The 27,848-nt window shown below is 45.2% G+C and overlaps 1 protein-coding gene across 2 annotated transcripts in view; it reads left to right on the top strand.

The window, feature by feature from the left end:
• PDLIM4 (PDZ and LIM domain 4) overlaps window positions 1-27,848 on the top strand; it is a 598,403-nt gene that overhangs the window by 112,409 nt on the left and 458,146 nt on the right. The window contains exons 1-2 of one of the 2 annotated variants that reach the window (XM_085618050.1): window positions 6,860-7,288; window positions 17,488-17,639. In XM_085618050.1, the coding sequence (XP_085474176.1) occupies window positions 6,896-7,288; window positions 17,488-17,639 (545 nt within the window). In that variant the 5' untranslated portion in view covers window positions 6,860-6,895. Of the gene's footprint in view, window positions 1-6,859; window positions 7,289-17,487; window positions 17,640-27,848 lie in introns of those variants that run through there. The other variant, XM_085618051.1, reaches the window with a different exon arrangement.

Raw genomic sequence — 27,848 nt, forward strand, 5'->3', positions numbered from 1 at the left:
CTAATGCCCCAGTGGGACTTGAACTTGATTCTTACATACCTTATGTGCGCTCCCTTTGAGCCGCTACATAACTGTCCTCTCAGACTTCTCACTTTGAAAACTGCCTTTCTGGTGGCCATCACCTCTGCACGCAGGGTGAGTGAGCTACCAGCCATTTCTTCCAAGCCTCCCTTTCTGGCTGTCCATCCGGACAAGGTCGTCCTTGGAACTGGACCTTCCTTTCTTTCCAAGGTGGTTACTTCTTTCCACATTGACCAAACCATCCCTTTGCCCACCTTCTTCCCGCCTCCACATCCCCAAAAGAGCAAGAGAGGCTCCACTGTCTGGATCCAAAACAAGCGCTTTCCTTCTACTTGGATCGCACCAAACAATTCCAGGTGGATGACCAGCTCTGTGTTGGTTACGTGGGCGCTAAGAAAGGTCGGACCGTGCACAAACGGACCATCTCCAGATGGGTCGTCTGTGCATCAAAGCCTGCTATTTTTTGGCAATGGAGTCTCCACTGGGACTGAGCGCCCATTCCAATAGGGCGATAGCAGCTACCACTGCTTTGGGGTGAGGAGTCCCCCTAAATGACATCTGTCAGGCAGCTACGTGGGCCTCGCTGCACACGTTTACCAAGCATTATTGCCTGGACAGCCACAACCGGAGAGACTGCTTTTTGGGCCATTCTGTTCTCCAGGACTTTCTGGTGTGAACTTAGTTCACAGACCCACCTCCGGGTTGGTATTGCTGGGGTATCTATTCTAAGGTAAGGAATCTATAACTAACTGTTTCTTTCAGATGAACAAGTTACTTACCTTCAGTAACGATATATCTGTAAGAAACATAGGTTAGTTACAGATGCCTTACCGCCCCATCCATCCTCCCTGTTCTGCAAACTGACTTCTAGGGTTAAGGACTTCCTTTCAGGGCCCTAGTTTTGTGCACCAGTGGTCAGTGTCTTGCATGGCTCTGCGCTTCTGGCGTGGAAAGTCGTGTACAGAACTGATGTCAGCGCGCGAGGGCAGCGTCTATGTAGCTACCGCGACATCATCCCTGCAACCACCACGATGCCGGCGACGAACGCGAAGTTGACAGACGTCACCTTCCGACACGCAGGAGTACTGCTGACGAAATAACTTTCCAGATCCAGTCTGACGCCAGTAGGTTATTCTAAGGTAAGGAATCTATAACTAAGCTATGTTTCTTACAGATATATCGTTACCGAAGGTAAGTAACTTGTTCAACTGGTGCTTAGGTAAAGCACTCCAATACTTTAAGGTTGAGTTTGCACTTTATAAAACTGCAAACAAAAAATGACTTTACACTAGAATGCATTCAGTTTGAGGTGTCGGTAAGACAGGGCATGCACTGTCTCCTCGCCCCCCCATGTTGAGTTCCTTGTCCGGCCCCTCCTCACACTCAAAAAAATTTGACTTCCAGTCATGCTGAACAGCTAACGTGCTGCTATACAACATGGCTAAAAGACATTCACCTTGACAACGCCAGTAGGTCGGGCATTGCCAAGACCTATTTGCTTTGCCAATGACTGTCTTTTTTATATGTTCTCCCTCAACCTATCTTCATATTCACATTGAAACACATAATCCACGAGCAGCTCTTTCATTTAGTGTAAATGTCATGCAATATCATTTACAGTGATAGTTGGTTGAGAACCTAGTTCAGTACCTCATGTTCACCATTACCTTGTGAAAAACCTGAAGTATTAGGGTAAGAAATGTCTTCCCTCCAATTGGTGTAGAACGAGAAAAGCATGTAGGGCCAGTAGCATTAATACTCTGCAAAAAACATACACAATTTGTGACTAGTCTTTTTGAAACCTGACACTTATTTTGCGAACAGACCTATGCACCAATAGTTTGGTTTGCAACTTAATGAATCAGAGAGTGTCACCATCTGAACTACTTAATTATTGTTCATTAGGTAGGTCGCACACTGCAACGCACTCTGTATGCGACAGACAAAAGGATAGTGTCTTGCAAGGGTTAACAGACCACCACGTCTTTCATTTTTTCTTTTTTAAAACAGGCCGATTTCTGCAATGGATACAGGGATGCTTATAATAAAGCTAATTTAACTTTTTAAAAGGTTTCTGTGAGAGTTGACAGTGGTCTCCGGGACCACTGCCTTCTCTGCCTGAAAATGTCCCCACAATTTGCAAAGATGAACAGGTCAGCTTGAGACTTACTAACTTTTCAATGGTTTGCGACTGAAATTCAAGTATAAACCCTTGATACATACCATCTCTATTCTCAATTTAGAAGGGACGCTCACAACAATTCCACTGGTAACCATTGTCATACCCATTTTAGGAGGCAGTGATTGTTTCCTGACTCCTAAAATGGGTTTCGTCCATTAACCTATTTTGCAGTCTCACACACTTCAATTCTACGAATCGGAGTGCTTGCGACCACAAACTAAGTTAGTAAATCTGGCCCGTATTCCTTTTGAGTCTGATGCACAAAGCCTTTTTGAAAAAAATCTGAAATCTACTTCTGTAGCTACTCTCCTACTTTCTGAGTGGATTTCTACATTTTACGGGATTCATAAAACTCTGAGAGAGTTCTCCAGTAAATCTACACACGATATAGGTTTATTTGAGCACTCCTCCACTTTTCTTTCCAAAATGTGAACATTCTGCTTGACTAGTATGGCAGAATTATGCATTTACATGTTTAATTTTTTTTATTGTTTTTTCCTACCTTGACGTTTTATAGTGTTTTCATCCCAATCTCTTACTAGAACCATTTGTTACTCCATCTTTTTTGGGCTTAACCTTACAAGTGTTTCCAATGTGGAGACCATCCACTGCTCACACACTCTGTTTGCCATATCTACACCTAAATGCAAAATCCTAAACTTCTACTTACTCTGAATCTGTGAATGCACCAATTTACCAGCTCCCATTATACTGTCCTGGCTAATTGGGAAAAATAGGGCTGTGCAAAATTGAGGTACTTCATACCCACGCTCTTCATGATTATATGTGAAATACATCTCCATCAGAAAGGGTTTTGCAGGACACAAATTTGACCAGAGCATGCTTTTTAAGGAAGTTCAACATTTTGCAACTTTGTGAAGTGTAAAGTTCCTGAATTACATAGTTATGTCAACAGAATAAAAATTCTACCCACTGCTTTAGAAGACCATTAACCTACATCCAGCTCATCGCCTCCATCTTTCACACTGTTTTGCTGTTGCTCTATTCGCTGCAAGTGAAAATGTAGGTCTGTGACACTGCAGACAGACAGTGCGAAGGTCCCTGCGTAAGACTACCCTAGACAGATGTCTACAGTCATAATGTGCATTTAGTCCTGAGAGAACCGCAAACATGGTCGTCTGTAAAACACTCATCCCTCAATCCTTTCGAAGTGGGTATTCCCTAGAATCAATCCACAACCAGGCACTGTGGCTAAGTGCATTTCCACTAAGGTATACCCGCCTCATAGCTTCAAAAATTGTATGTGGAAGTTATGAAATTGGCTTCAGCTAAACAATGCTCCACTGGAATCACAACTTTGTCAAACCAAGATAGATAAAGATTGTGTGGTGAACAATCAGACACCTTTTACAGTGCTGATGTGTTAATTTGATAGATTAGACATGCTCCATGTCTCAAATCGTGTACCCAAAGAACAGTGCAATCCAAGTGCAATCAGAAGACATCCTCCATATCCTGGAAGAGATTAGACACTGGGGAGCATACTACACTGTCCAAAGATAAAAATGTGTGTGACACAAATGATTGCATTGATCATTCCCCACAAACATCATTACGCAGATATATAAACCCGGCTGTCCTGTAGGGTTTAATTGAAAGACCATACCTATTAGCCTCAATTCCAGGCTGCAGTCAGCATCTATTGCTGGGTGATGCTCAATGTATCTGTCAATAGGTTGTGAATGATCTTGACTGATCCAAAATCATGCTACTATGATTGTACTCTGTCCACCCAACATTCCCACAGTGCTTAATTTGTGCTGCTGCTTGCTGAAGGTGAGCACCGGCATTCATGCTTGGGAACCAGGCCTTTCTCTTCATCTTCAGACATTGACCCAGTGGTAGAGAGAAAAGGGCAGAAAAGAGTGAAAGAATGAGAAAAGGAAGATAGGAAAATGCATTGGCTAAGGAACAATGCTGGAATACTAAAGAACCTGTAAAAGTGATGTGAAAGAGGGGGTGTATGGTGGTGATAGAAAGCGGCATGCGGTGAAATCAAGACTAAGCAGCCACGATATTTGGGGAAACCCAGCATTCAGCAGAACTGTAGGCAGGTTCTTAGGAAAAGAAAGTGTTTGCACCCCAGCATTTTTTTTCAGATTAAACATTCCCTCTCTCCGTTGTAATGCGGCCACCGGGCTAACCATACCACTCCCAGAATAAGTCTGCCTCTGCTCCTACAAACAGTTATGGTGAAGCTGTCTCACCAAACCTGAATTGTGCCCCACAAATACCCTAAATAAAGATGTTTTCTTTTCAAATAGTGGAGCAGACTGACATTAACTCACATTTAACAAGCACTGGCAAAGCTGTAGAGTTAGTTTTGAAGTGCCAACACAGGTAAAGGCAGACATTCTGAAATGTTGTGTACATAGATTGCATGCACAGATGCTGTTTATCACATTAAAGACTTCCTTTTCTCAGGGCTTTAAGTGGACCAGGTCCCACAGAGTCTGAAACCCGTAATTAATTTTTAAAAAATGACATTGAGATACATCTCAACCAGGCCCTATATTCATGTCCATAAAATGACTTGCAAATAACACTGATCGATTTCTAAATGTTAAATGTAAAAAATGTTCAGGCAGCCATGCGATTTAGTTCTTGTTAATATTTTACATTTTATTTCATCTTGCATTCCCAAAGAGTCTTTGCCTTTTCCAGAATGTTAAGTTTCCATATTTTTTCTCATTTCGCATATTACTCTAGTAGTTGCCGCCAGGTGTTTATAACGGACCACTATTGACAGCTTTGGAGCAGAAGCCGAAGGGAGTATGAGTCTCTCAGTAGGTCAGAAAGGTGTTCATAATGCATGGTCAACCACGGCCAGATTTTTATACAGGCCTTGTGCTGCCCTTGCATCATGCAAGGTGACGCAAGGGTAATGCAAAACTTTACGGGAGATTTACTGTGCCAGGCCAAGCCGCCTTGTGTAGCTTTGCGTGGCATAGTTAATGTGGAGTAACGGAAGGAGGCACAAGTTGTTGCCTTGCATCACTCTGGGAAGGTGTTCCATGGGTGGAGCGTGGGCGTTCCCATTCATCCATCCATGGTTTTTGGCGTATTCCCAGATTTACTAACACCAGTATTCCTAGGAAGGTTTCAAGAGAATTCTTTTTTAATTTCTCTTTGTTTATTCCTCTTTCTACGTGTGCTGCATTCTGCAGCACACGTAGAAAGAGGAACATGCCTCAGAGTACTGTCTATTTGCAGAATGGTTCAAGGGTGCCTGCATCAGTGCTTGGCAGCCACAAGTGCACCAGCACAGAGAGAGAAGAAATGCACCATATCTTCGTAATTATGGCGAATTCCTGCCCTCTCCATTTTACTCAGCAAGTTGTTTTGCTGCGTTGTGATATGTCAAATATTAGTAAATCTGCCCTACAATCAAGGGGGAAGTAATACAAACAAAAAATATTACCTTATTGCTGCATCTCTCATCGTCCCTCCTCGTTGTCCCTCTGCCAGGAAGCAGGAAGCACCCAGGCTCAGGGGAGCCTCAGTGCTTACCAATCACAGTCCGCTGCATTGCTGTGTTTTGATTGGTAAGCACTGAGCCTCCCCTGAGCCAATCACAATGCTGCATTGTAGGGTTGTCATTGGTTTGAGCGTCATTTTTCGGTGCTCAGCCAGGGACTGGGGGCCTGGACATATTCTCCACCCAGACTGTAATGCAGCCTGGGTGGAGAACATGCAAAGTGCGCATGACTGTTTGTCCGGGCTGAGACAGCCGGACAACCAGTCAAGCACACTGATAACATTACATACCACTCCCCGTGGGTGCCTGTTATCCCCTGGCCCCGCCCCCAAGACCCCGCGACACACAGTAAAACAACAATAAACCACAGTTTATTGTTGTTTTAATTTTATTTTTGGCTGCTGGAAGGGGGGGCGATGCTCCTCTGCTACAGTGGAGGAGCCGCCGCTGCTCAAATACTGGCAAGATAAAAGTAAAAGAAATTGCAAGCAGGTACATTGTGGTGAGGGAGATGCGAGGAAGTGCGTTTTGGAGTGAGTGAAATCAGTATGCTGAAAAGGAGAGAGGTGAGGTATAATACACGCAGATGGAGCTGTGGAGACAAAAAGGGTGTGCATGTCTAACACAGAGTGGCACAACGGGAGTGATTGAGATGCTCTGTAGACCACTACACCTTCCACAGGCCTCAGTAGTGTTTAACTCACAGTCTCATAATTTCAGAATTAAAACATTTTCAATATTAAATATTTACAACAAAATCCTTGTTACTTTTTACCGCAGATGGCTAACAGCCATTGGCAAAACCAATTGCCCTGTCTGGTTTTAGGTATATATCAGTTGCAGTATTATAGATCCTGATGCAATAACAAAACTCAGCGAGGCACTCAAAATTCTGGTTGGATGGCACACCCTGGAAATCACAGGAATGTAGTTCACATGTTTATTCTATGCCTTAATTGTACAGCCACACCCCTTTTCAAGCCCCCCCCCCTTTCATCACACTTACAGCCGTACTTGTTGGCTTCGCCAATGCTGGGAAAAGAGTAGCACAAAGGATTTCTTCCTGTCTAGAGAATATACAGGAGATAAGGGATTGAATGTGGCATACAGCATGAGGACTACGGAAACGCCCTCTACGCAGGAACTTCTGCCAAACTCCTGAGACGGCTGCAACGCATCCAGAACGCCTCTGCATGTCTGGTCCTCGACATCCCCCGCCGCAGCCACATCACACCCCACCTAAGAGACCTGCACAGGCTCCCCGTCAACAAGAGGATCACTTTCAAGCTCCTCACCGACGCACACAAAGCATTGCACAACACCGGACCAGCATACCTCAACAGACGACTCAGCTTCTACACCCCCACCTGCCAGCTCCGCTCCACCGGCGTCGCCCTCGCTGCAGTCCCCCGCATCAAAAGAACGACTGCCGGCGGCAGGTCTTTCTCCCACCTCGCCGCCAAGACCTGGAACACCCTCCCCACCCACCTACGGCAGACCCAAGACCTACTGACCTTCAGAAGACTCCTCAAGACCTGGCTCTTCGAGCAGTAGCCGCACCCCCCACCCCCTTGAGACCCTCACGGGTAAGTAGTGCGCTTTACAAGTGATATGATTGATTCATTCATTGATGATTGAATGTATGTTTCAGGTGTAAATGAATCCTGCATCCTTTCTAATGGAAGCATATGCTTGAAGGTGGAATGATACACCCAATAGCCAATGGTGTGAGCTGATAAGAGTTATACTTTTCTACCTGAAACCAAAGCCACTCTATGTAAATTTGAAAGAATTTGTAAAAACAGTCTGCAAACAGCTGTGCTGTTAAGCCAGACCTGCAAGCCAGCCAAAAGTGAGTGTAGCTGTAATATTACGGCGAGCTTGGCTGGGATGTGGACTCTCGTACTTGTTTGCTTTACAAGATCAGTGGATATGGTACACACCAGGCCTTTCACCTCTAACCCTCTTTTCTTCCTGTGGTTTTCTTTTGTACAGACAAAGCTGGTACTAAAAGAGACAGGGTGCACAGAGGTTGTACACAGAGCTGTGCACATTTATAATATCTGTGTTTGTGTATGTTAGCACAATAAGGACAGACTTGGTGTTTTTGCCAGTGCTTGTCGGTTTCAGTGTTTAGCTACAGAAGCCGAGTTTCCCTCCTAAATCGGTCTCGTTCCTGTCATTGGCTGTTATCTCGCCGCGGAAATGCAGCATTCTTAGCTTTATCTGAAGGACAAGTCACTCCGGACCACCCTGAATCTGAGCTGCAACTGGAGCCCCCAACATGCCCTGCGCGGGGCCCAGTGCATCCTTCAAAAGCATCGAAAAAGGAGAAACCTCTGGAAACGCTCATGCTAATCCCTGAAATGCTGCGCGAGGGAAAGTGACGTGGCTGAGATGCAGAGCCGGCGCGGGGCTGTAATTTTCTACTCGCCAAGAAAAGGATTTATGCGATGGGAACCAGCTGTGCTCTGGCGGACACAGCTTTGATCTGCAGCCGCCTGTCGGGCACGCCCTGGGAGGCGCGCGCAGACCCCGGTGGCGCAAATCACAGGTGCCCTGAACCAGTGAGGGGGGTTAATACAGTGGCCTCCTTGCAAAAACTAGAAAGAAAAGAGTTTGCGCCGTCTTTGTTTTCATTGGCTAAAAACATCTTTCGAAACTGTCCCGCACTCATTAATAACTTTCTACACTGTCACACCACAGTGTGTGATCGGCTTCTTCTGTAGGTCACAGGTTCCAGTTCCAGCAGGGACAGTTCGGCCTTTCCTCCTTCTGAGTAGGGTGACCAACCGTCCGTAAATTTCACGGACAGTCCGTAATTTCGGCCGTCTGTCCGTTGTCCGTGAAGGATTCTTTAACGGACGCCGTTTGTCCGTAATTTTAACCGGGCACCGGTCCCGTCACCCGAAAGCAGGCACAGTTTCCACCAAAGCTCAGATACCAGCAGCATTGGAGAGGCACAGCGGGATGGCTACCCTCACACCTTCAGCCCTTGATGAGCTGTTAAGAGGTGCTTGAAGGTGACTGAGAGGGAGGGGCTGCAGCTTCAGGAGCAGGGGCATCTATTCAGATGCAAACAGCCCTGAATGCCTCATGTCTCTGCAATTTAGAGGGGCCTCACACTTTCCCTTTCTGTCCAAGGCCCCAAACATCATTGAACTGGCCCTGTACACCGAGGCAGCACGTGGTTCTCTGCACAGAGCTTAATTACTGTCACTAAATTGCAAGCAAACCTCGGTTCTTCAAACTTGCAGTCTATAATGTAATACAATAAAGAAATGGCACAAACGCACCCACACTGATTAACAAAGTATGGAGGACAATCCCTGTAATCAGTTCTCTTGGAGTATCTCCTTTAAGTACTGTACATCACAGTGGGGGATGGCAAAACTAACATTTTGGAAAGAGAGCCTGTCTTCTCCTTGTCTTGCCCAGGAGGGGGTGAGGAGCCCTACCCCACCCTGGAAGAGACCAAGATGATACTAGAATACTGCATCTGGTGGATCCTGTTCCCCCTCCTGTGATGGCTCCACCCACCCCCCCCCCAGTGATGGCTCCTGCCATCACAGGGGGGGGGGGGTTGGAGCCATCACAGGCGGGGGGACAGGAGCCACCACATGGGGGGGGCCATGTGGTGGCTCCTGTCCCCCGCCTGTTGTGATGGCTCCAACCCCCCCCCCCCCCCTGTGATGGCTCCTGACACCCCCCCCACCCCCCGTGGATCCTGTCCCAGTCCTGGAATGGCTCCTGCAGCGAGGGTTTAGTTCTTGATGGGCCTCTTCTCAAAAAGGCTCAGCTCAAAATTAATATGAAAAGGTGGGCGAGTGAGTAAATGAAGGGATGGGTGGATGGCTGGATGAATTAGTGAAAGGGTGAATGATTGAATGAAAGATTGAATAGATGGATAATGAGAGAGGATGGATGGATTGATGAGTGAGTGGAAGGATGGATGAGAGAAAAGGTAAATTGCTGGATGTGTGGGTGGAAGGGTAGCTGGATGGGTAAAAGGGTGGATGGATGAGTGAAAGGATGGATGAGTGAAAAGGTGGATGATGATTGAGTGGGTGGATGGATAAGTGAAATAATGGATGGATTGATGAATTGATAAGTGCAAGGTGGATGGAGGGATGAGTGAAAGGGTGGATGTAAGGATGGATGAGTGAGTGAAAGGGAGGATAGATGGACAAAAGGATGAATAGATGAGTGAAGGAGTGAAAGGATAGATGGATGAGAGAAAGGATGGATGAGTGATAGGGACAATGGATGGATTCATGAGTGGATGAGTAGATGGATGGGTAGGTGGATGGATGGAAGGAAGGATGGCTAAGTGAAAGGGTCGATGGAGAGAGAAAGGGAGGATGGATGGATGACTGAAAGCGTGGATGGGTGGAAGGCTGAGTGACTGGGTGGGTGGATGAGTAAGTGAAAGGATGGCTGGATGGGTGAAAGGGGTAAATGGCTAGATGGATGAGTGAATGGATGGGTAGAAGAGTGGATGGATGAGTGTACAGAAGGATAGGGTGAAAGGGTGGATGAATGGATGGATGAATGGATAATGGATGGATGAGTGAAATGATAGATGAAAGGATACATGATGGATAGGTTTGCAAATGGTTGAATATGTTTGGATATGGCTGGGCTTACTTATATACTATTGCGTGACCTCCTCTGATGTGTCTGTAAAACGTACCTATTGTCCTGAAGTTTTGTCCTGAATTTTGACCTCCTGTCCTGAATTTGTGTCCTGAATTTTGACCCTTTGTCCTGAATTTTTACACTCACCGTCCTGAATTTGCGCCAATGCCAGTTGGTCACCCTACTTCTGAGACTGATACAATAGATACCGCTGAAATGGCTGATATACCAAATAATAGTTAATGGACAGGAACAATTAGGCTTATTGTGTTGCCACATACATTTTCAATGTATCTCTTTTACAATAAATATCTCGTGAGAAAGGAGGCAATCTCTCCGTTGGCTCCATTGCTAGTTGGCCCATCATCTTGCCCTGGACTCAGGGCTGCGCTCATGCTCTCTTCAGGAACCACATTTCAAATGACCCTGTTCCTTTGACTGGTGAGCAAGTCCTAGTGTTTCTAGATGAAGCACCTTAGTCCCGGTTATGATTTCCGGTGACTTTTGGTGTGGTAGTACCACACCTGGATACAGCAGTATGTGGTATTTAATGAGTTTGGCATCACTGCGTCATTTCCAGTATTGCAGCTGGAATGGGGCATACCGCAGTGGTGCCATATGTTTTCCACCATTCCGAGTTGTTGAACTCAGAATTTTGTAGGCCTGGGCTAAATTTCCGTTCCGCTCGCGGAAATTGCGATAATTTGACATTTTTGCTTTCCACGGAGAGCGCGCAAATGTCAAAATTTCCGCATTCCGCAGCTTAGCAATAATTTTTTTCTTGCTCGCGCTGTAAAATAATACATTCTCGCGCGCGCGCGATCGCCTTACCTGAATCCCCGCGTTCGCCGACAAGTTTTCCCGATCCGGTCGCGTTCTCCACGAGATGTTGGATTGTTGGTAAAAAAATACCGTTGACGAGGACACCCCTCTTTATATCAGATGAATGGATATCAACATTATTTTTAGAGATGGATGCGCAGTGAAGCAGCATTAAGTCAGTGGATTTCTTTTTTGTGGAATCAGAGGAGGAATTCATACTGACCACATTTCTGATTTGTAAAAGGAACAGTTCTCAACCAACTTCAGAAAGAGGATCCTTCTTGTGGCTGCAGAGAGGTTTTAGAACTTTCCATGAGGCCATCTCCATCTTGGTCTGTGTGTTAAATAAAATAACATCTCTGTTACCGATTGCCGTCCTCCACTGCCTGTGGCCATTCTCGCCAGTGCTTAATTTGACCCGGTGGTTTCCGGTGGTGGCACCAGCACTTAATTGTCAGCACTGCTGTAAACTGCAGTGGCCTGACAAAGGCCCTCGCACTTACTTAAATTTTTTTTTTTTTAACTAATTAATCACGGATTCACCTTTGATTGACTTGCTTATTTCTTTCACTGTCAATAGTTGATTTATTTTGCTCTCTCGTGCCATTTATTCTGCTGCCTGCATGGTGTCTAACTGCAGCAGTCGTTTTACCTTGTTAGGTCTCGCCTGACCCAGCGCATGCGCTGGTCTGGCGAGACTTATTGAGAGGGCTCCAAAAAGTGCCACAGGCCAGCCTAGAGCTACAGTGCATGTGCGCGGGCGCGCGCGCCACGCTTTACCGCAATTACTTTCACTTTCGCGGCCGCACGGCCGCTTTGCATAGCCAATAGGTCTCGCTTTTGGGACCTTAAAAGTATTTAGTTATGCAACTGTTGCATGGCTAAACACTTATAAGGTCCCAAAGGCAAGACCTATTGGCTATGCCAATGCTTGTTTTTTTTTTTGTAAATGCACCTCTACCTTCTTATCTGTGGGTCGAGATGTGATCCGCTCCTCTCATCTGACACAATGTCCAGGTATCACTTCCTTTACACCCTAGCTAAGCCCCTCCTCTGTCTTTTTCCCTTGAATGGATTAGATTCTGCTTTATAAAGCGCACAGTTACCCGCACTTGTTTCAGGGCTAAAATGGGAATTCAGACACAGGAACGGAAACAACGAATAACGTTATGCTCGGGGGAGACACGGGATTAAAACAGAAGTGTTGTCTTAAAGGTATTAATCAAGTCTAACGAGTGGTTTCAGCGTGAATCGTGTTGTGTGTGGGGGGAAGGGTGTTCAGGCTTGTGCCTTGATAACCGAGAAGGCACCATACCACAGTGGGATGAATACCCGGATGGAAGGAGAGGAGGGCAGCAGTCTAGAAGGCCTGTATCTTTTGAACATTGTCGGGTGTTGTTGGGCGAATGAATGGAAACAGAAGGCCTGAAAGATGCTCCTTTTCTGAACAGGGAGCCACTGAGGAGATTTGAAATGGTCTGAACTGCTGTCAGATTTGCGAGCGCCTAGCTGCAGCTTTCTGAATGAACTGCCTCTGTGCTTTATGTAGGCAGGGAGGCATACAAGCAGTGCCTGCAGTAGCAGAGCCCCCTGATACCCATTGGTTGCACCAGCAGCTGTCTGGAGGTCTGTGGTACAATCGGAAGACCTTTCCTTAGTACCTTTGTGGTGAAAAATCAAGTTGGCAAGAGTTTTCTAATGTGATGTTCGAAGTACAACATGGGATCAAATATGACTCCCAGGTTACCAGCAATGGCAGCTGGGATTGCATATGTGCCCAAAATATCCGGCCACCAGTAGGAGGGACTTTCTGAGACCAGGTTTTCTGTTTAACTACAATTGAGACATATGGATTGGCGTTATTCAACTTGCCACCCCAACTAGATAACCTTTAAATCAGTCCTGCACAGAATTAAGGTTGCCATCCAGATGCAGACCAATCTGGGTGTCATCTGCTTATGCATAAAATGGATATTGAAAGGATGCCATAAATTTGCCAGTGGCGCAACATAGCCCTACACTTTTTAATGTGTAAGAGTGGGCCCTGTGTTCTAAGGGGCACATGCATCATTGCATTTTCTGCTTGCAAATCTGCCCCTAAGCGACCACAGTTTTTGCTTTAGGGATGCATCATCCCAAATGCAAAAATCGCTATTTAAGTACTCGCAAAATTTGCGATTAGTTAAATTGCGTTTGCATTTGCGATTCCCTAAATGCAATGCAAACAATTTTTTTTTAGCAATTTCGCTATTAAGAAATGCAAATTACCATCATCTTAAGGTTGATGGTAATTTGCGATAACTTTGAAAAATGCTGAAAGTTCTTTGTTGCACACACACATGCCCTTGGGGCATGTGTGTGTGCAAGATGTTTTTTAATTGCACTTTCAGGGGTGTATCAGGGTGTCCTTTTTACCCCCTTGCACCCTTGAAATTGCATGCGCAATTTGCGAGTACCTAATTGGTACTCTTAAATTGCGCAAGCAATTCCCATCGATTCCTATGGGCCTAGGGCCCATAGGAATGAATGGGAAGCCATTTCTTAATGGCAATTTGCGAGTCGCAGTGAAGGAATGTGTAGGAATCGCAATTTTATTTGTGATTCCTACATGCATAGCATTTTGCGATTCCTAAATAGCGAATCGGTAAAATTCGCTATTTGGGATTCGCAAAGTGCGGGCTTGATGCATATTGCCCCAATGTCTCTTACCTTGGACCTCAAAGGTGCTAGTTGGACAACCTGTTTTCTGTGCTTCAGGAAAGATTCGAACCGTATCAGTACTATTCATTGGACCCCTACCTATTGCCTCCTGTTTAGTAGGATGGGCGTGAGACTGTGTCATTTGCTGATGTTGACAAGTGAAGTAAAATGAGGGCCACAGAGCCTCCTGAGTGTAATATCATACTAATGTCATTGGCAGCAGCCTTGGGAAAGATCTCTGTGCTCCTGGTAGGTCTAGAGCCAGACTGAAAAGGATTGATGATTTACTAAAACAAGCTCAGAGGATCTAGAACTGCAGGAGGGAAAGAACTTGAGGCAGAAAGCGGGAAATTCTCACTACATGGCATGACTACAAACTATCAGTGGTAGAATGCGATTTGTCTCAATCATCATTTTTGTGGTAGAACAATCCCTAAGCTGAGGGGGCGGCAGCATGTTTCATATAAAAGACATAACTGGCTCATACTGAAATTTTACAAAAGAACATGTTCTTTAGGCATGGAAATTCAAAAGCGAAAACGGAACCTTGCAGCCAGACCGCAATGATGCGAAATCATGACCTAAGAATGCAGTGGTTGGTCTACTTGTGCACGGATGCAGTCTGGAAATCTCATTACCCTAGGCCCTGTGAATTAAACCGTCTAGGGGTGGGCTGGAAACCTTACCGGGTGGAATAGGTTCTCATGAATAATCCAGTGCTTTAAATGGGCCGGTACTCACTGGTACTGAGTACCGGCACTTCTTATTTGTATCACCCTGAGTACCGGCTCTTCTCTACGGCCGTGGGGAGTACCGGTACTCATGGAGGGTAGGCCCATTGGCCTCTAGTGGTAGTAACCTGTCTCTTTGTTCAGTCAAATCACTATTATAGCTCCGAGCAGAGACCCCGCTGAACTATTCAGCGTGGGCTCATTTGCATGATATCCCAGTGTTCGCCGTCATGCTGTGTTGCAAGGAATCGAGGCAGCACAGTAACAGCAAAATGAGTAAAGCCATGGGAGGTTAAAAGGGCTTTAATCCCACCTGATTCTTTTGTGCGAGTGTCTGCTTATGTGTGTCTGTTTGTCTGCTTGTGTGTGCGTGTTTTTGTGAGAGAAATATTACAAAATAAGAAAAGGTTAAAATATCACTGTTTGACTTTCATTTTGTATAACAAATTAACCTGACTTTTTTAAAGAAGGACATTTCTCGTGTGTGCTGCAACTAGTATATAAGCCAATAAACTTTGCATGTCTTGCTATTAGCCCCGCCCCTAGCCTCGCCCACTCGCCACATTTAAATGAGTACCTGCACTATTTTTTTCCCATTCAAAGCACTGATAATGACCGATTGGAAATCTATTTCCACAACATATTCAAACTACTCAGCATTAGGAATTCTTATAGTACAAAGTGATCTGACAGCATTTGGGGCAGAATAGTAATAGAAAAGACAGATATCTCGGTGTGTGTGTGTGTCTGTATGTTTGTTGGATTGTTCTTGCATTTTACTGTGTAAGCAGGGGTTTTAACACACAGGCAAAGCACATGGTTCACAAAAAACAAGGTTTCATCATGGAACACTGCAGTATCACAAAAGTGGCTGCAGTGCATTCATGTGGTCTATCTATATGCTTCTGTATTTGAATGTGCTGCCTTGTTGTTCACATGCTAGTGATGGGATTAGTCGATGCCCTTTGCTAGTCAAGTCTAGTTAGCAGATTAACTTTCTCTGTGAGTGGAAAGAGAGCATATGGTTCTGTCCCTTCACCAGACTTTGGTGAAGGACAATTATTCCACTGTGGCAAGTGCCAAACTCGAGAAATTGTGGATATTCACAAGTGACACTTGCCAACCCTGGGCACAGTCACTTACTTTCACCTGTCAAGAGTAGGAGTAATTCCCCTTCAAAGATGAGAACAGCTTCGGCATTGGTGTAGGTGTAGGGAAAGGAGATCCTCAAAGGGATATCATCTGAAATAAGCTTGCATGTCAGAATATCACATTTAAATACTGTAGCACAAATGTCGATGACCAAAACATTGACAAGATTAAGTATTTATAGGTACGTTTGGATTGCTCTTACTATATATTTATCTATATAGATATGTGCATATATATATGTATATATCTATTTTATTTTTTCAATAAACAAAAACAAATGTTAAAGATTAGCTATTGTTCGGGAAAATGTACACAAACCTAGAAATTCTGAAGATATAGTTACAACTTCCATTTACAAATGTATCCACCACCTTCAAATTATTATGAGTAGCGCACCTCCATACACACTGTTTAGCTCACTAACCAAAAAACGCTAACGATGTGGACTCTCTACCATGCACTATGTTCGACGAGTGACGTAGAGTGGAGTACAGTGGCGTAGAGTGTAGTACAGTGGCAGAGAGTGTAGTACAGTGTTGTAGAATTGAGTTGCATACAGTGGAGTAGAGTGTCACATAGTGGAGTGGCGTTGAGCGGAGTATAGTACAGTGGCGTAGAGTGGGATAAAGTGTAGTAGGGTAGAGTATAGTGCAGTGGAGTACACTGGAGTGGCATAGAGTGAAGGAAAGTGTCAAAGGCTATAGTGTTGTAACATATAGGCAAGTAAAGTGTCATAAATTGGAGTATCGTTTTGTACAGTAGCGTGTAGTGGCATGTCATACGGTATTGCAAAATGTTATACACAACCGTAGTGTAGAGTGGTATACAGTCTAGTAGAGTTTGTAGAGTGGAGTGGTGTACGGTACAGTACAGCGTTGTCAAGGGTGGTAGATTGGATTGTCTTATAGGGTACAATGGCATAGAGTCGCGTAGAGTGGTATACAGTGTCTTAGAACACAGTGGAGTAAAATAGGGTGTACTGGCATACAAAGAGTTGCATACATTATTGTACAGTGGTCTAGACTATTATAGAGCAGCATGGAGTGGAGTAGAGTGCTGTACAGTGGCATATAGTATAGAGCAGTGTTGTACAGTGTAGTGTGGGGTTATAGACTGGAGTAAAGTGTCAGGGTGTCATATAGTGTTGCGTGGAGTTGCACAGAGTTCGGTACGTGTCAAACAGTGAAGCTGCGTAGAGTAGATTGTTGTACAGTACCGCAGAGTGAGGTAAAGTCTCGCACAGTGGAGTAGAGTTGATTGGAGTGGCATTCCGTAGTGGAGTAAAGTATAATAGAGTGTAATGGCTCTTCACATTCTGTAGACGGACCCCATCATTTTGCTCTTTGCCACTGGCTGTCGCCTCTCCCTGAAGTGCAGCACCAGCATTATCAACCCATGCTTCAGTGCCTGAACGCCATTGTGAACAGTTGAGAGGGATGCAAAAGCACCAGGGCTAATAGTGATTTTCCTTTTCTCACCCATGCGTCCTTCTACACCTCAGGCACATGTACCTGACCCACTGAGAATTCTTCCCAGTCTAAGAAAAACGAAATCCGAAACGTCAACTACCATATTCTCTAGTTCATCCAAATCTTTACCTTATCTAGAGCTAGAGTAGACAAGAGCGTTGTGGGCCTTCGTGTGCTAGTACACCGCCACCCTGCCAAGGACCGCACAGTGAAATGTTCGAGTTACTATTCTGAGATTCTGTCCTGATGAACTATATATTTTCCCTTTTTTAGATAAATCCTGGCAGTAAAGCAGCGCTTGTTAATCTCTGCCCAGGAGATGTTATTCTGGCCATTAATGGGGAGAGCACAGAGACTATGACACACATGGAAGCCCAGAACAAGATCAAAGCTTGTACAGACCACCTGATACTATCAGTCAAGAGGTGAGTCCATCAACAACTTGGAGTTTGGTTTTATGTTTTTCTGAGTTTCATATTTACAACATATTTGTATTTAATTGAAAAATGCAATTCAGGTGTGGTTTGCTTGTTTTAGTAATTTTCCGCATGGTCACTCCTTACTTGCGCCATTGCGCGAGCTGGTATAGAATGTTGAGGTGAAGCGGGTGGGGATATGGATGTTAACGGGCATTCTGAGATGAACGTCATGGGAGGAAGTTACTGAGGTTGCTCCTGCCAGTATCTGCTTCGTGGCATTCTCAACACTTGCTACTCTTGCCTCCACTGACCACATGAAAAGCATTAAAAGCGGTGCACCCTTTAATCAGTAAGAGAGGACCTACACGAATTGTGATATGAAAGTAACCACTGTGAAAATAGAGCACACGTAACTGATATTGAGATTATAATGGTAGTCCCATGCTTTTCTCCATTCTTGGTCTCATCGTACAATAAAAATTGACATACTTTTTAGCTTCAGTATGCGCTCATTTAACACCCTGTGTGTCCTCCCTTACACCGGACCGTTTTATGATGGACTGGATGGTCCAGCTAAAGCTATTTCTTGATGGCAAGGTCTTGGCCGTACATAGAGTCCACTTCAGAGATGAAAACACAGACCTTTGCTTCATCTAAAGACCATGTACCGATTGCACTTGAAAGTACGGAGATCTAAGCCATGCAGACCAACCTCACTGTCTTCAGCACGGTCTTATGTGCTGCTCTCAAGTTAAAATCCAAACTCCAGATAAGTAGTGAGAATAGATATTTATTAACACACCACACCAGAAGACAGAGAGAGGGTCTACAAAAGTGAAACAATATCTAAAATCAGTCAAGCATTGACCATTTCTTGATATCGTAAATGAGACTTATGAGGAAATTGATGTTAGATACTGAATACAGTATATTAGTAATCCGATATGAAGCACCCCTTCTGTTTAGGCTGCCTTGAGAGATGGAAGGCCTCCTTTCAGAACTTTTTTAGTGAAGCGCTCAGAGGTTCCTCTGAAATCGCTCGTCCGCCCTGCATTGATACAGGGTGTTGTTGCTCTGATAGTCTCCAGCTGTGACAACTGAAGCCGATTGAAGCAAGTATTCAAATGATAGCTGATGTTTCCCTTCGAGGACTGTCAACGCTGTCCATTGATTATCCAACACTACTAGTGTCTGTAAAATTGATTTCAGGAATAACCTGACAGAGAAACGCATTGATCGGAAATACATACTTTAGAAGATATTTAAGGAAAAAATAAATTTCAGTGTTCAAGCCGGGGTACAAACATGGCTGTACCAAGCTCCGGGAAATCTTTGTCCTAGATTGAAATCATTATTCTGGTGGACAGTAATCCCCTATTCTTGACTATTCAATTAAAACTCATGAAAAACCCGTGTATAAAAAATTATTGAAGTGAAATATTAACCAAAGATGGAATCCAATGGGATTGCTTGCCTGAAAATGCGCCACTGTTTGCCAGGGCCGGACTGGGAACTTTACACAGCCGAGGCAAACAGCTCTCATGTGTAGACCAGAACCAGAGCCACACTTTCAAGCTGCCTCCGGAATTGCATAATGTGCACCACCACTCATGGCGGCCGAAACCAGCCTCCAAGTGTCAAAACCGGCCTCCTAGGGCTCCTGTCTATCAGTTGATTGACCGGCTGGCCGTTCCTGCCTTGCTGTTTGCTCATGAAGAACAGAATCATAGTCCTGGCCCATAGACGTCTACACCGTGCTCTGAATATAGTGGAAACAAGTACCTTCCACTCCCATTCCAAATCTATTGCATATCAATATAGCATGTCTTTATTTACGATTAGGAAGGGTATGGGAGGACCAATGATGAATGAGCAAAAGCCTAATTAAAGGATAGTGGTTTTCAAAAAGTCACCCCATCTATCATCCTAGGTTCCAACTGATGCTGAGGGTGGATTCCTACCCAAAGGTTGGCCCCAAAGGCAGTAACGCACATTAGAAACTGGTCACTTGGAAGCACCAACCGTTTGCAGAGCCCGACCAGGACCTCAGTGCACGCAGAGGGGGCGTGGAGATTGCCCTGGTCAAATGTCAATATTTCTGAAACCACATTGTATGGCTATGCCAGGTCTAGTGGCTTACTGGATTAATGCATCCACTGTAGGGGCCTGTGTTCACCTCATGGTCACAGGTTCAAATCCCGGCCGTTCCACTCAGCCTTTCATCCTTCTGAGGTCCATAAAATGAGTACCATTGAGCTGGGTAACAATAAACATCTGTTATTCAGCACCATGATACCCTTCTGGGTGAATGTGCGTTTTACAAATGGACATATTATGTTATAGCAAAGGATGATGGTACAAAGGTTTCATATTTCTTGTGAACAGTTTTGCCTTCAAGCTCTCAATGCCCCAAAGGATGAAGGTGAAATAGAAGATGTCAAAGTTATTCATAAAAGCTCTTACAAATCAAGGAAGTCCAATGTGAAATGCAGGATCAGCATAAAGCCATCATCCACATGTTTCTGTCAGTTCTGCCTTGTACTTGTTTTTCAGGGACGCTTCTCTCCTTTCCCTCTAATCCTGAAACTCATTTTGTAGGCTGAACAGAGCCAAAAAACGTCTACGTTGTCCTTGGATTGGTCCTAACATTGAGCGAATCAGCAACTCAACATCCTGGTCTTAGACATGTGGCTCCTCTTAGATGACTCTTGAGGATGCTCTGCTGGACCAAGACAAATTCAAGGGACTGGCTCTGGGGAAAGCTGGTGTCATCAAGTTCTCGGCCAGTGGTAGGAAGCCTGAGATAATCAAACACTTGAATGCCTTTTAAAATGTATATTTCCAGCCAGCGAGTGAAGGTGGCAGTTCTTTAGGCTTTTTGACCCAGGAAGTCCGAGGGAAAACTCGACTAGCCATTGGGAGGTTTACTGAGGAGATGCAGGCTTGATATCCTGAGCAGGACCTCTTTGTTACTGGCAAGCCTGCAGCACATCTAAAGAAGAAGGGAACAAAGGGCCCAAGAAATTTGTTTTAGGATGAACACAAATCACACATTCCAAGCATGGGCACCGGGTTGCTTGGGAGTGCTAGGGGCAAGGTTGCCCAGGGACCTAAACTGGGTTTGGTCAGTCCTTTGTTTCAGCATTGATCTCCAGATATGATACAATGTAGATGGACTTCGCATCAGGTACACACAAAATATCATACTACATGTCTTCAGAGGTAAGTGAAGGACCAGCATTTTGTGTGGAAGTAAGTCAATTTCCCATCAGGGGACCATGCTCTTTGAGGGGTACAACTGAAAGGTAAGTGTCCTTGCCCTATAAATGAGTTACCTTTAATTGGCTATAGATAGTTAAGGGGCCTTAACTACCCTCCAGGGTGGGTTAGGGTAGAGTTTTAGGATCTCTCTGTACGTCACAGCCTTGTGGTCCGCTGTTGGGAGCAAAACAATACATGGAGCAACTCCAGGGTCTCACAAATGTGGGCTCACCTGAGCAAAAAGCTACAGAGTGGGCCAGAAACCAAAAAGGAACAGTTGTCTCAACTTTCCAGGCGATCTGGGGACCTTGGTACCTCTAGTAACAAGTGAGATCCTCCTAGAAGGGAGTGAGTATTGTTTGAATCCAGTGATGGCTGATGGATCAACACTACACGCACAGCCACGTGCGCCTTATAAGACGTCACACGAATTGCTTTCACGTTTAACAAATGCTCTTTGTGAATATATTAGCATTTTCCGACAGCAAACAATTCCACCTCGGATGAAAACTGTTAGGTCCATAAACAAACAGCAGCTGATAAGCAGGATGTCTAGTTTCGGGTAAATATTTTCTGTTGGCAGCGATTAGGGCAGTGTCCAAAGTCGTCTTCAGCACACACGTCTTCGTCATCTCAAAATCTTTATGCAAATATCTGATATGTGCGTGCATAGAAGAGGGACATAACGCTGCATTACACGCTCGGTGAATGTAATCCAGTTTTATTTATTCAGGTGTTCGTTTCAATGGAAATGTAAAGTGCTATGTCTATTATCGGTCTTCAGCTATAGATTATGCCAGGAATTCGATGGTGACCAAATATTAAGCCGATTATTGGGTCATTTCCAAGAAAGCGAGTCACCGATATTGATTGGAGCATGAGTAGACGTTGTCTGATCTGTGCCAATCTGAACATTTTACAAGAAAAACTGGAGGGTCCCAGGGGGCGTGGTCGATTTAATTAAGGGTGTGGCTTAAAAACACCTAAAATAAAAATGTGTGCTTATCATAGTGTGCCGCCCGACTGGTATTTTGCTGCCTTTGTCCCTGCATCCAGATATATAATACATACAACCAGGGCTTTCAGTGGAATGAAAAAACTGGGGGGCAGGATGTGGAGGGGGGGGTCTCTCAAAGGGGCTTGGCCAATGTAATTAAGGGTGTAGCTTAAAAGCACATATGCTAAAAATCTGTGCTTAGCATAGTGTGCCGCCTTATTTTTCTGTTTCTGTCATTGCATACAAATATATAATACAACAAGTAACATTCCACCTACATAACCCAGGACTATTGACTGCCAATGGTTGTCAGTTGAATAAGATAAATAAGCAACAACAATGGCTTCCTTTGCATAAAATATTTAAAATGTTTGAGTTCTGAAATGATGATACTTTGAAAGAACTATAACGAGTCTCTTTGAAGTTACATAAAAGGCAGTTAAGAGTGGTACTGCTGCCGAGTTGAGATTTCTTTGCCACCCTGAGGGTGAGAGCAAAAATGGAGAGCCGATAGAAACCTGTCTCGGCATCTGCTTTTAAGAACTGCCGGTGCTGAGCACTGGCAGGACCCGGACCACTTAAAGCCCTCACGGTAGAGACAGCTACATGACTGATCTACCCACAGATGCATGTTGTGCACGAGATAGGTCCACTTTCAATGTCCGTCGTTTCAAGAAACGCAGATGCAGTTGCGCACAAGGTGTGCCTCTGTGTCGCGTGCCTCTAAATGAAGTGGGGAAACAACGGACATGGGGTTGTGTTAGAAACGGAGAGTAGTAGGTCCGTGGAGTCCCAGTGCACCTCTCCCAAAGGCACAGAGGAGCCACTTGCATCATCTCAATTTAGCACTTCATTAAAAAAAAACAGAGGATTTCACGTTATGAGCTTATTCTAAATTCGGCTCGTTGTCTAATACCTTCTTTGTCTTGGTGACCGCTCACTAGAAAGCGATAATCACTGATGCTGTCTATGGTTGCCACAAAAAAAGAACAAAATGGATCTCAGATCAGTGGGCTCTCTGTCTTGGGAATCTTTGTTCGTCTAATTAATTCTGGCAGGAATATTAACTATAAATGGCATTCAGCAAATCTAAAATAATTTGAATTGTAACTTAAAGTATTGCATTAGCTAGAAGGCTGTGTAGACTTGACTGTGAAGTAGGGCCTCTAGAACAAGATTCAAAACATGGCTAGACTGGAAACCAAACTCAGCCCTGGAAAAAATGTCGAAATCAGCCACACATAGCAGAATTTCACGAGTAGAATGAGGCAGTGAGGACATGGGTGGGTGGTGGCAGCCCCCCCTTCTTTGAAACTTGACCCTCTAGTCTTTGGGCCACCGGGAAAATGCCAGAGTGTCCTGTCCAGCTCTGATTCACACTTGATCAGAATCCATGAAATAATACAAGCATGCTGCTCTTCGTGGGTTACGTTTTGTTCTGTCATGTGTATTTGTGAAGCACACTGTTACCCAGTAGGGTATCCTGGGATGGCAAGTGTGGTTCTAGCTTGGCTTCGTGCTGGCGAGTGGGTTAGTCGAAGAGCCAGATCTTCAGCTTCTTGCGAAATTCAAGAGCTGAAGATGTGGCTCTGATGTGTAATAGGTTATTCAGTGCTCTACTCGTGATCTGGAAAAGGCTTGACTGCCTATTCTGGTTCTGTGTATGCTTGGGATGTGTGCAAAGAGGAGTGTGGAGGTGTCTGGTAGGTTTGTAAAAAGAGATGTGTGTCCTGGGGTAGTTTGCGCCTGTGTTGTGGAGAGCTTTGAAGGTGTGTGTGAGGATTTTGAACTGGGCTCATTTGTGTATTGGAAGCCAGTGGATATCCCTTATGTGAGGTGTGATGTACGTGCTGCGTGGAAGGATGGGATTCTGCCCGCCACCTTCTGAATGGTTTGGAGTCATCTGGTGAGTTGCTTGCTGATTCAGCCTATAGGGAGTTACCGTAGTGCAGCTTCTTTATAATGAGGACATGTCTGAAGGTTTTGTGGGTGCTGGTTGGGAGCCATTCAGAGAATTTTCTCAGCATCTCAGTGTGTGAAAGCATGAAGCTGAGATTGTGTGACTTGGGTGGAAATGTTGAGTTGGCTGTCTATGATGATTCTTATGTTCTTGGCGTGGGTGGTGATGGTGGGTGGGATTCTGAGTTCAGTCGCCAGCAGATTTAGTACCATGATGATGGGTCTGTCCCAAAGAGCTCAACTTCTGTCTTGTCAGTGTTACGTTTGAGACCACTGGTCTTCTTCCAGTCAGCGTCTTCAGTCTTAAAGGTGGGGAACTTGGTGCGTGCATTGTGCATCTTGTTCAAGATGGAGGCTATAAGTAGCTGTCCTCAGCCTAGGATGCTGACAGTGCTTAATTTGAGCCACTGTGTTGCATTTTTGTTAGATTGTTGAACATGCCTATGTCAGTGTTATGGTTTGGTTTGCATTCTATGGAAAGTGCCTTTCATGGAATGCAGAGTGCAGGCCAGTTATTCCTTGACTTCCTTTCTATGAAGGAGGACTTTCTGTCCAACCAGAAAAAAACCTTTTAACCACAACTTGGAGAGCTATTACTTTCAACAAGGCGGTGCTTGTGAGGCCCACCAGCACTCATTTTGGGGCACTGGCACTTATTTTTGCTCATCAGTCTTTGACCCAAAGCAAAAGAGGGGAAAACACACAGAGGTGAAAGATGGAGGAAGAGAAGGATGGAAAAACATGCAAAAGGGCGTAAGTAGGAACCTGCAAGAGTGTGATAATGGAACAGGGAGTGTCAGGTAGTGGATTAAATGGGCTTGATGCAGTATCAAGACTATACAGTCTTGGTATTTGGCATGCGGATGTCCAGTGTCTCTAAATGCGGGAGTCCGAGGAAAAGTTTGGGCCCTTGCTTTTATTCTTATACAAATTAAATATTAGATATTGATTTTGTAGGTGTGAATGATGCGTGCTAGTGGGAAAGGAGTGGGGCTCAGTGAAGATCCTTGTGGTACTCCACAGACGAGTTTGCGAGCATCCAAGAAGTAAGGAGCCAAGCTGCCTGTGCCCTTCCTGGATCCATGGATTTCAGTCTCATGCAGGCGTCTTACCATATCGAATGCCCTCGAGTGGACCAACAAGGATGAGGACAGCAATGTCTCCTCGGTCAAGGATAATCTGGATGTTGTTTGTAGCAGTAATGAGGGCTGTCTCCATGCTGTGGCTTGATCTGAAGCCAGATTGATTGACTCCAAGGAGTTGGTGGTCATTGAGATGGTTGATGTTGGGTAAATATGCAAGCAGTACTGTGTACCCTTATTGCCAAGAGTAGTCCATTTTCAAAAGTCACAGATTAATACACTAAATTCAGGGCCTGCTTTGTATGCTGGCGGTGTGTATACTTCATTGCGACGGCATATACTCACCATCAACATGAAGGCCCTCCCAGTTTAAATGCAGGCAGACCTTTATTTAGGCTACAGCGGCGACTCTGTCACTGCCATAGCCAAACGTCTCCGACAACCTGATGGAATTAGAGCCGTTGGAGAAATGGCTACATGTCCACCCACCCAATCAAGATGGGCAGACATGTAGCCCTTGTATTACCTTTCGTCACCGCCAGGCAAACCCTGGCAGTGAGAGATAGTAAAAAATGAATAATGCTCCCCCTGCCTTGCAAGATGACTCCCATGATGAGGGTAGCATTACTTTTTTTATTTAAAATAAAAATAAAAAGAAAAGTGCACCAAGCAGCGATTGCATTGACAGGAACCACCATGAAGGCGGTTCCTGCCAGTGCCTTATAAATGACCGCCTGCTTGGCGATCATTTATAAATTTGGCAGGCAGTGTTCCCTCATGGGGACAGAGGTCTCTACGCTGTCCCCATGGAGGAACAGCGCTCGATCCCCCATGACATAAATGACCCATAAGTGAGCTAACTTGCAGTTGACATCATAACATCAAGTCTCCAACAGAATACTTCACAGCAACTTAACTCAAGTAAAATGAATTACTGCCCAATACCCTGACAGAAACAATGTTCTTTTGAGAGAAAGGAATGCGCAGCGGGATGATCATGTCCTGCGATCTACCTAATGATCCATAATGGAAAGTCGATTCACTTTGGTTGGCCTTTTGTCAAAGCATAAGTCCCACGTGACCCCATATCTTTTATGAAATCAGGACGTCCTGGCTTTTTCCACAAACAGTTCTTTGCATTCTGGGACATGTGGTCTTGTTTTTCTCATTGCAAGTATGCCTTCCCAGTCGTGGCATGCCAGTGATGTTGGCTGACAAGGCAGATTTGTCTGAGAGTAAAATAAACTTGTAACAGAGAGCTCCGCTCCAAAACAAATATGCCGATGCTGAGCTATTAATACATGTCATTTTCAAATTATGGTTTCTGCCTATGTCTAAATAAGTTACATATTGCGAAACATAGAATTCTGTCTTCTGCCGCGACGCCGATGTTCCATAGGAAAACCACGACTTTTGCTGAAAACATTATACTTTTAAAGTTATCGTATGGGAAAAAAATATTTCTAGAGTGTGAGATATATACTTTTTCAGCCTTGGGTTACACTCCTATTACAAAACATATACCAAGGGACAATATAAAGACATAAATCTGGCCAAGAAATGGGAGCATCATTTATATTTTATCTTTTCATGAAGGTGATATCATTTGGTTTTTTTGCTGGACCAAAACCTGTTCTTGTTTAAGAGAACTGCAAGTCCTTCAGATGAATACACTTATGGGCGTCTGGATTTTTTTTTCCAGGGGGCGGGGGGGGCAACATGTTAACGTCTCCCCTGTTTTTCTGACTGCTTTCTCCATTCTCCTGCTTTTGTCCCGTTTTTTTACTGTGTCCTCCTTCCATTTTTCTGATTATTTTCTCATGTTTTTGCCTTATTTTTACTGCATCTGAAAGAGACACGTTAGTGATAGATTCCTTACCTTAGAATATCCCCAAGCGTCAGACTGGATCCGGAACGTTTTCGTCATCAGTACCCCAGCGCGTCGGTAGGCGTCTCGTACGGCTCCGCGTACGTCGCTGGCGTTGTAGCCGCCGAGATGACGTCGTCAGAGCTACTTAGACGCGCCCACGCGCACTGATGTCAGTTCTTTCTTTTTCCGCGCAGCAGCGCAGATCCGAGAGAGAGCGGTACCCCTAGTTAAAAGTTTTAACTTGGATTCTGACAACTTGTTTTGTCGTTAACTTGACTCCTGGTGCAATAGAGATGCCCGGGTTTAAGTCCTGCAGGGCCTGCCGTCGAAACATGTTGGTATCGGACCCTCACGACGTGTGTCTCTTCTGCTTGGGGCACTCCCATGATCTCGAGGCGTGCCCCGATTGTCGGGCCATGGCGCTGAAAGCTTTGCGGGAGCATTCCCGAAAGTTGTTGGAGGTCCGGCAATCGGTTCCGTGCTGATCGAGGTCCCGATCCCATGGGAGGTCAAGGGACTGGTTGCGGAGCCATCAGCATCGCTCGTCGGAATCGGGGACAGGTAAGTCTAGGCACCATAAAAAGTCAAAGAAGCGACGTCGCTCTTCCTCTACCCCTCACCGGTCGTAGGACGTGGTGGAGGGGGCGGGCGGTAACTCCACCGCGGCTCCGTTGGAGCTTCCGTTGTTGCCTGCGGCCTACCCACCCTTTCCGGGCCCGCACGCGACTTCGGACGAGGTGCAAGCCCTCATGTTGGCCTTGCGCCATTTGTTTGCCCTGCCGGGTCCCTTCACGGATCCATCGGCAGGGTTTGCCTCTGTGCCGCCGCTTCTGGCCTCGGCTACACCGGCACCATACCCTGCAGCGCCTCTGGCTCCAGCCTCGGCACCAACTCTGGCCTCGACACCGGCCCTGGCTGCCGCTGACGCCGGACGGCGCCGAACCGGAACTGGTATCTTACCCTCCCATTCCATTTCTTGGAGGGGAATTTATCCCATTTCCCAGGGCACCTCATCCTTACCGGCCTCTTCAGCAACCGGTGGACGA

Source organism: Triturus cristatus, chromosome 7 (genome assembly GCF_964204655.1).
Source record: "Triturus cristatus chromosome 7, aTriCri1.1, whole genome shotgun sequence".
Classification (NCBI taxonomy): domain Eukaryota; kingdom Metazoa; phylum Chordata; class Amphibia; order Caudata; family Salamandridae; genus Triturus; species Triturus cristatus.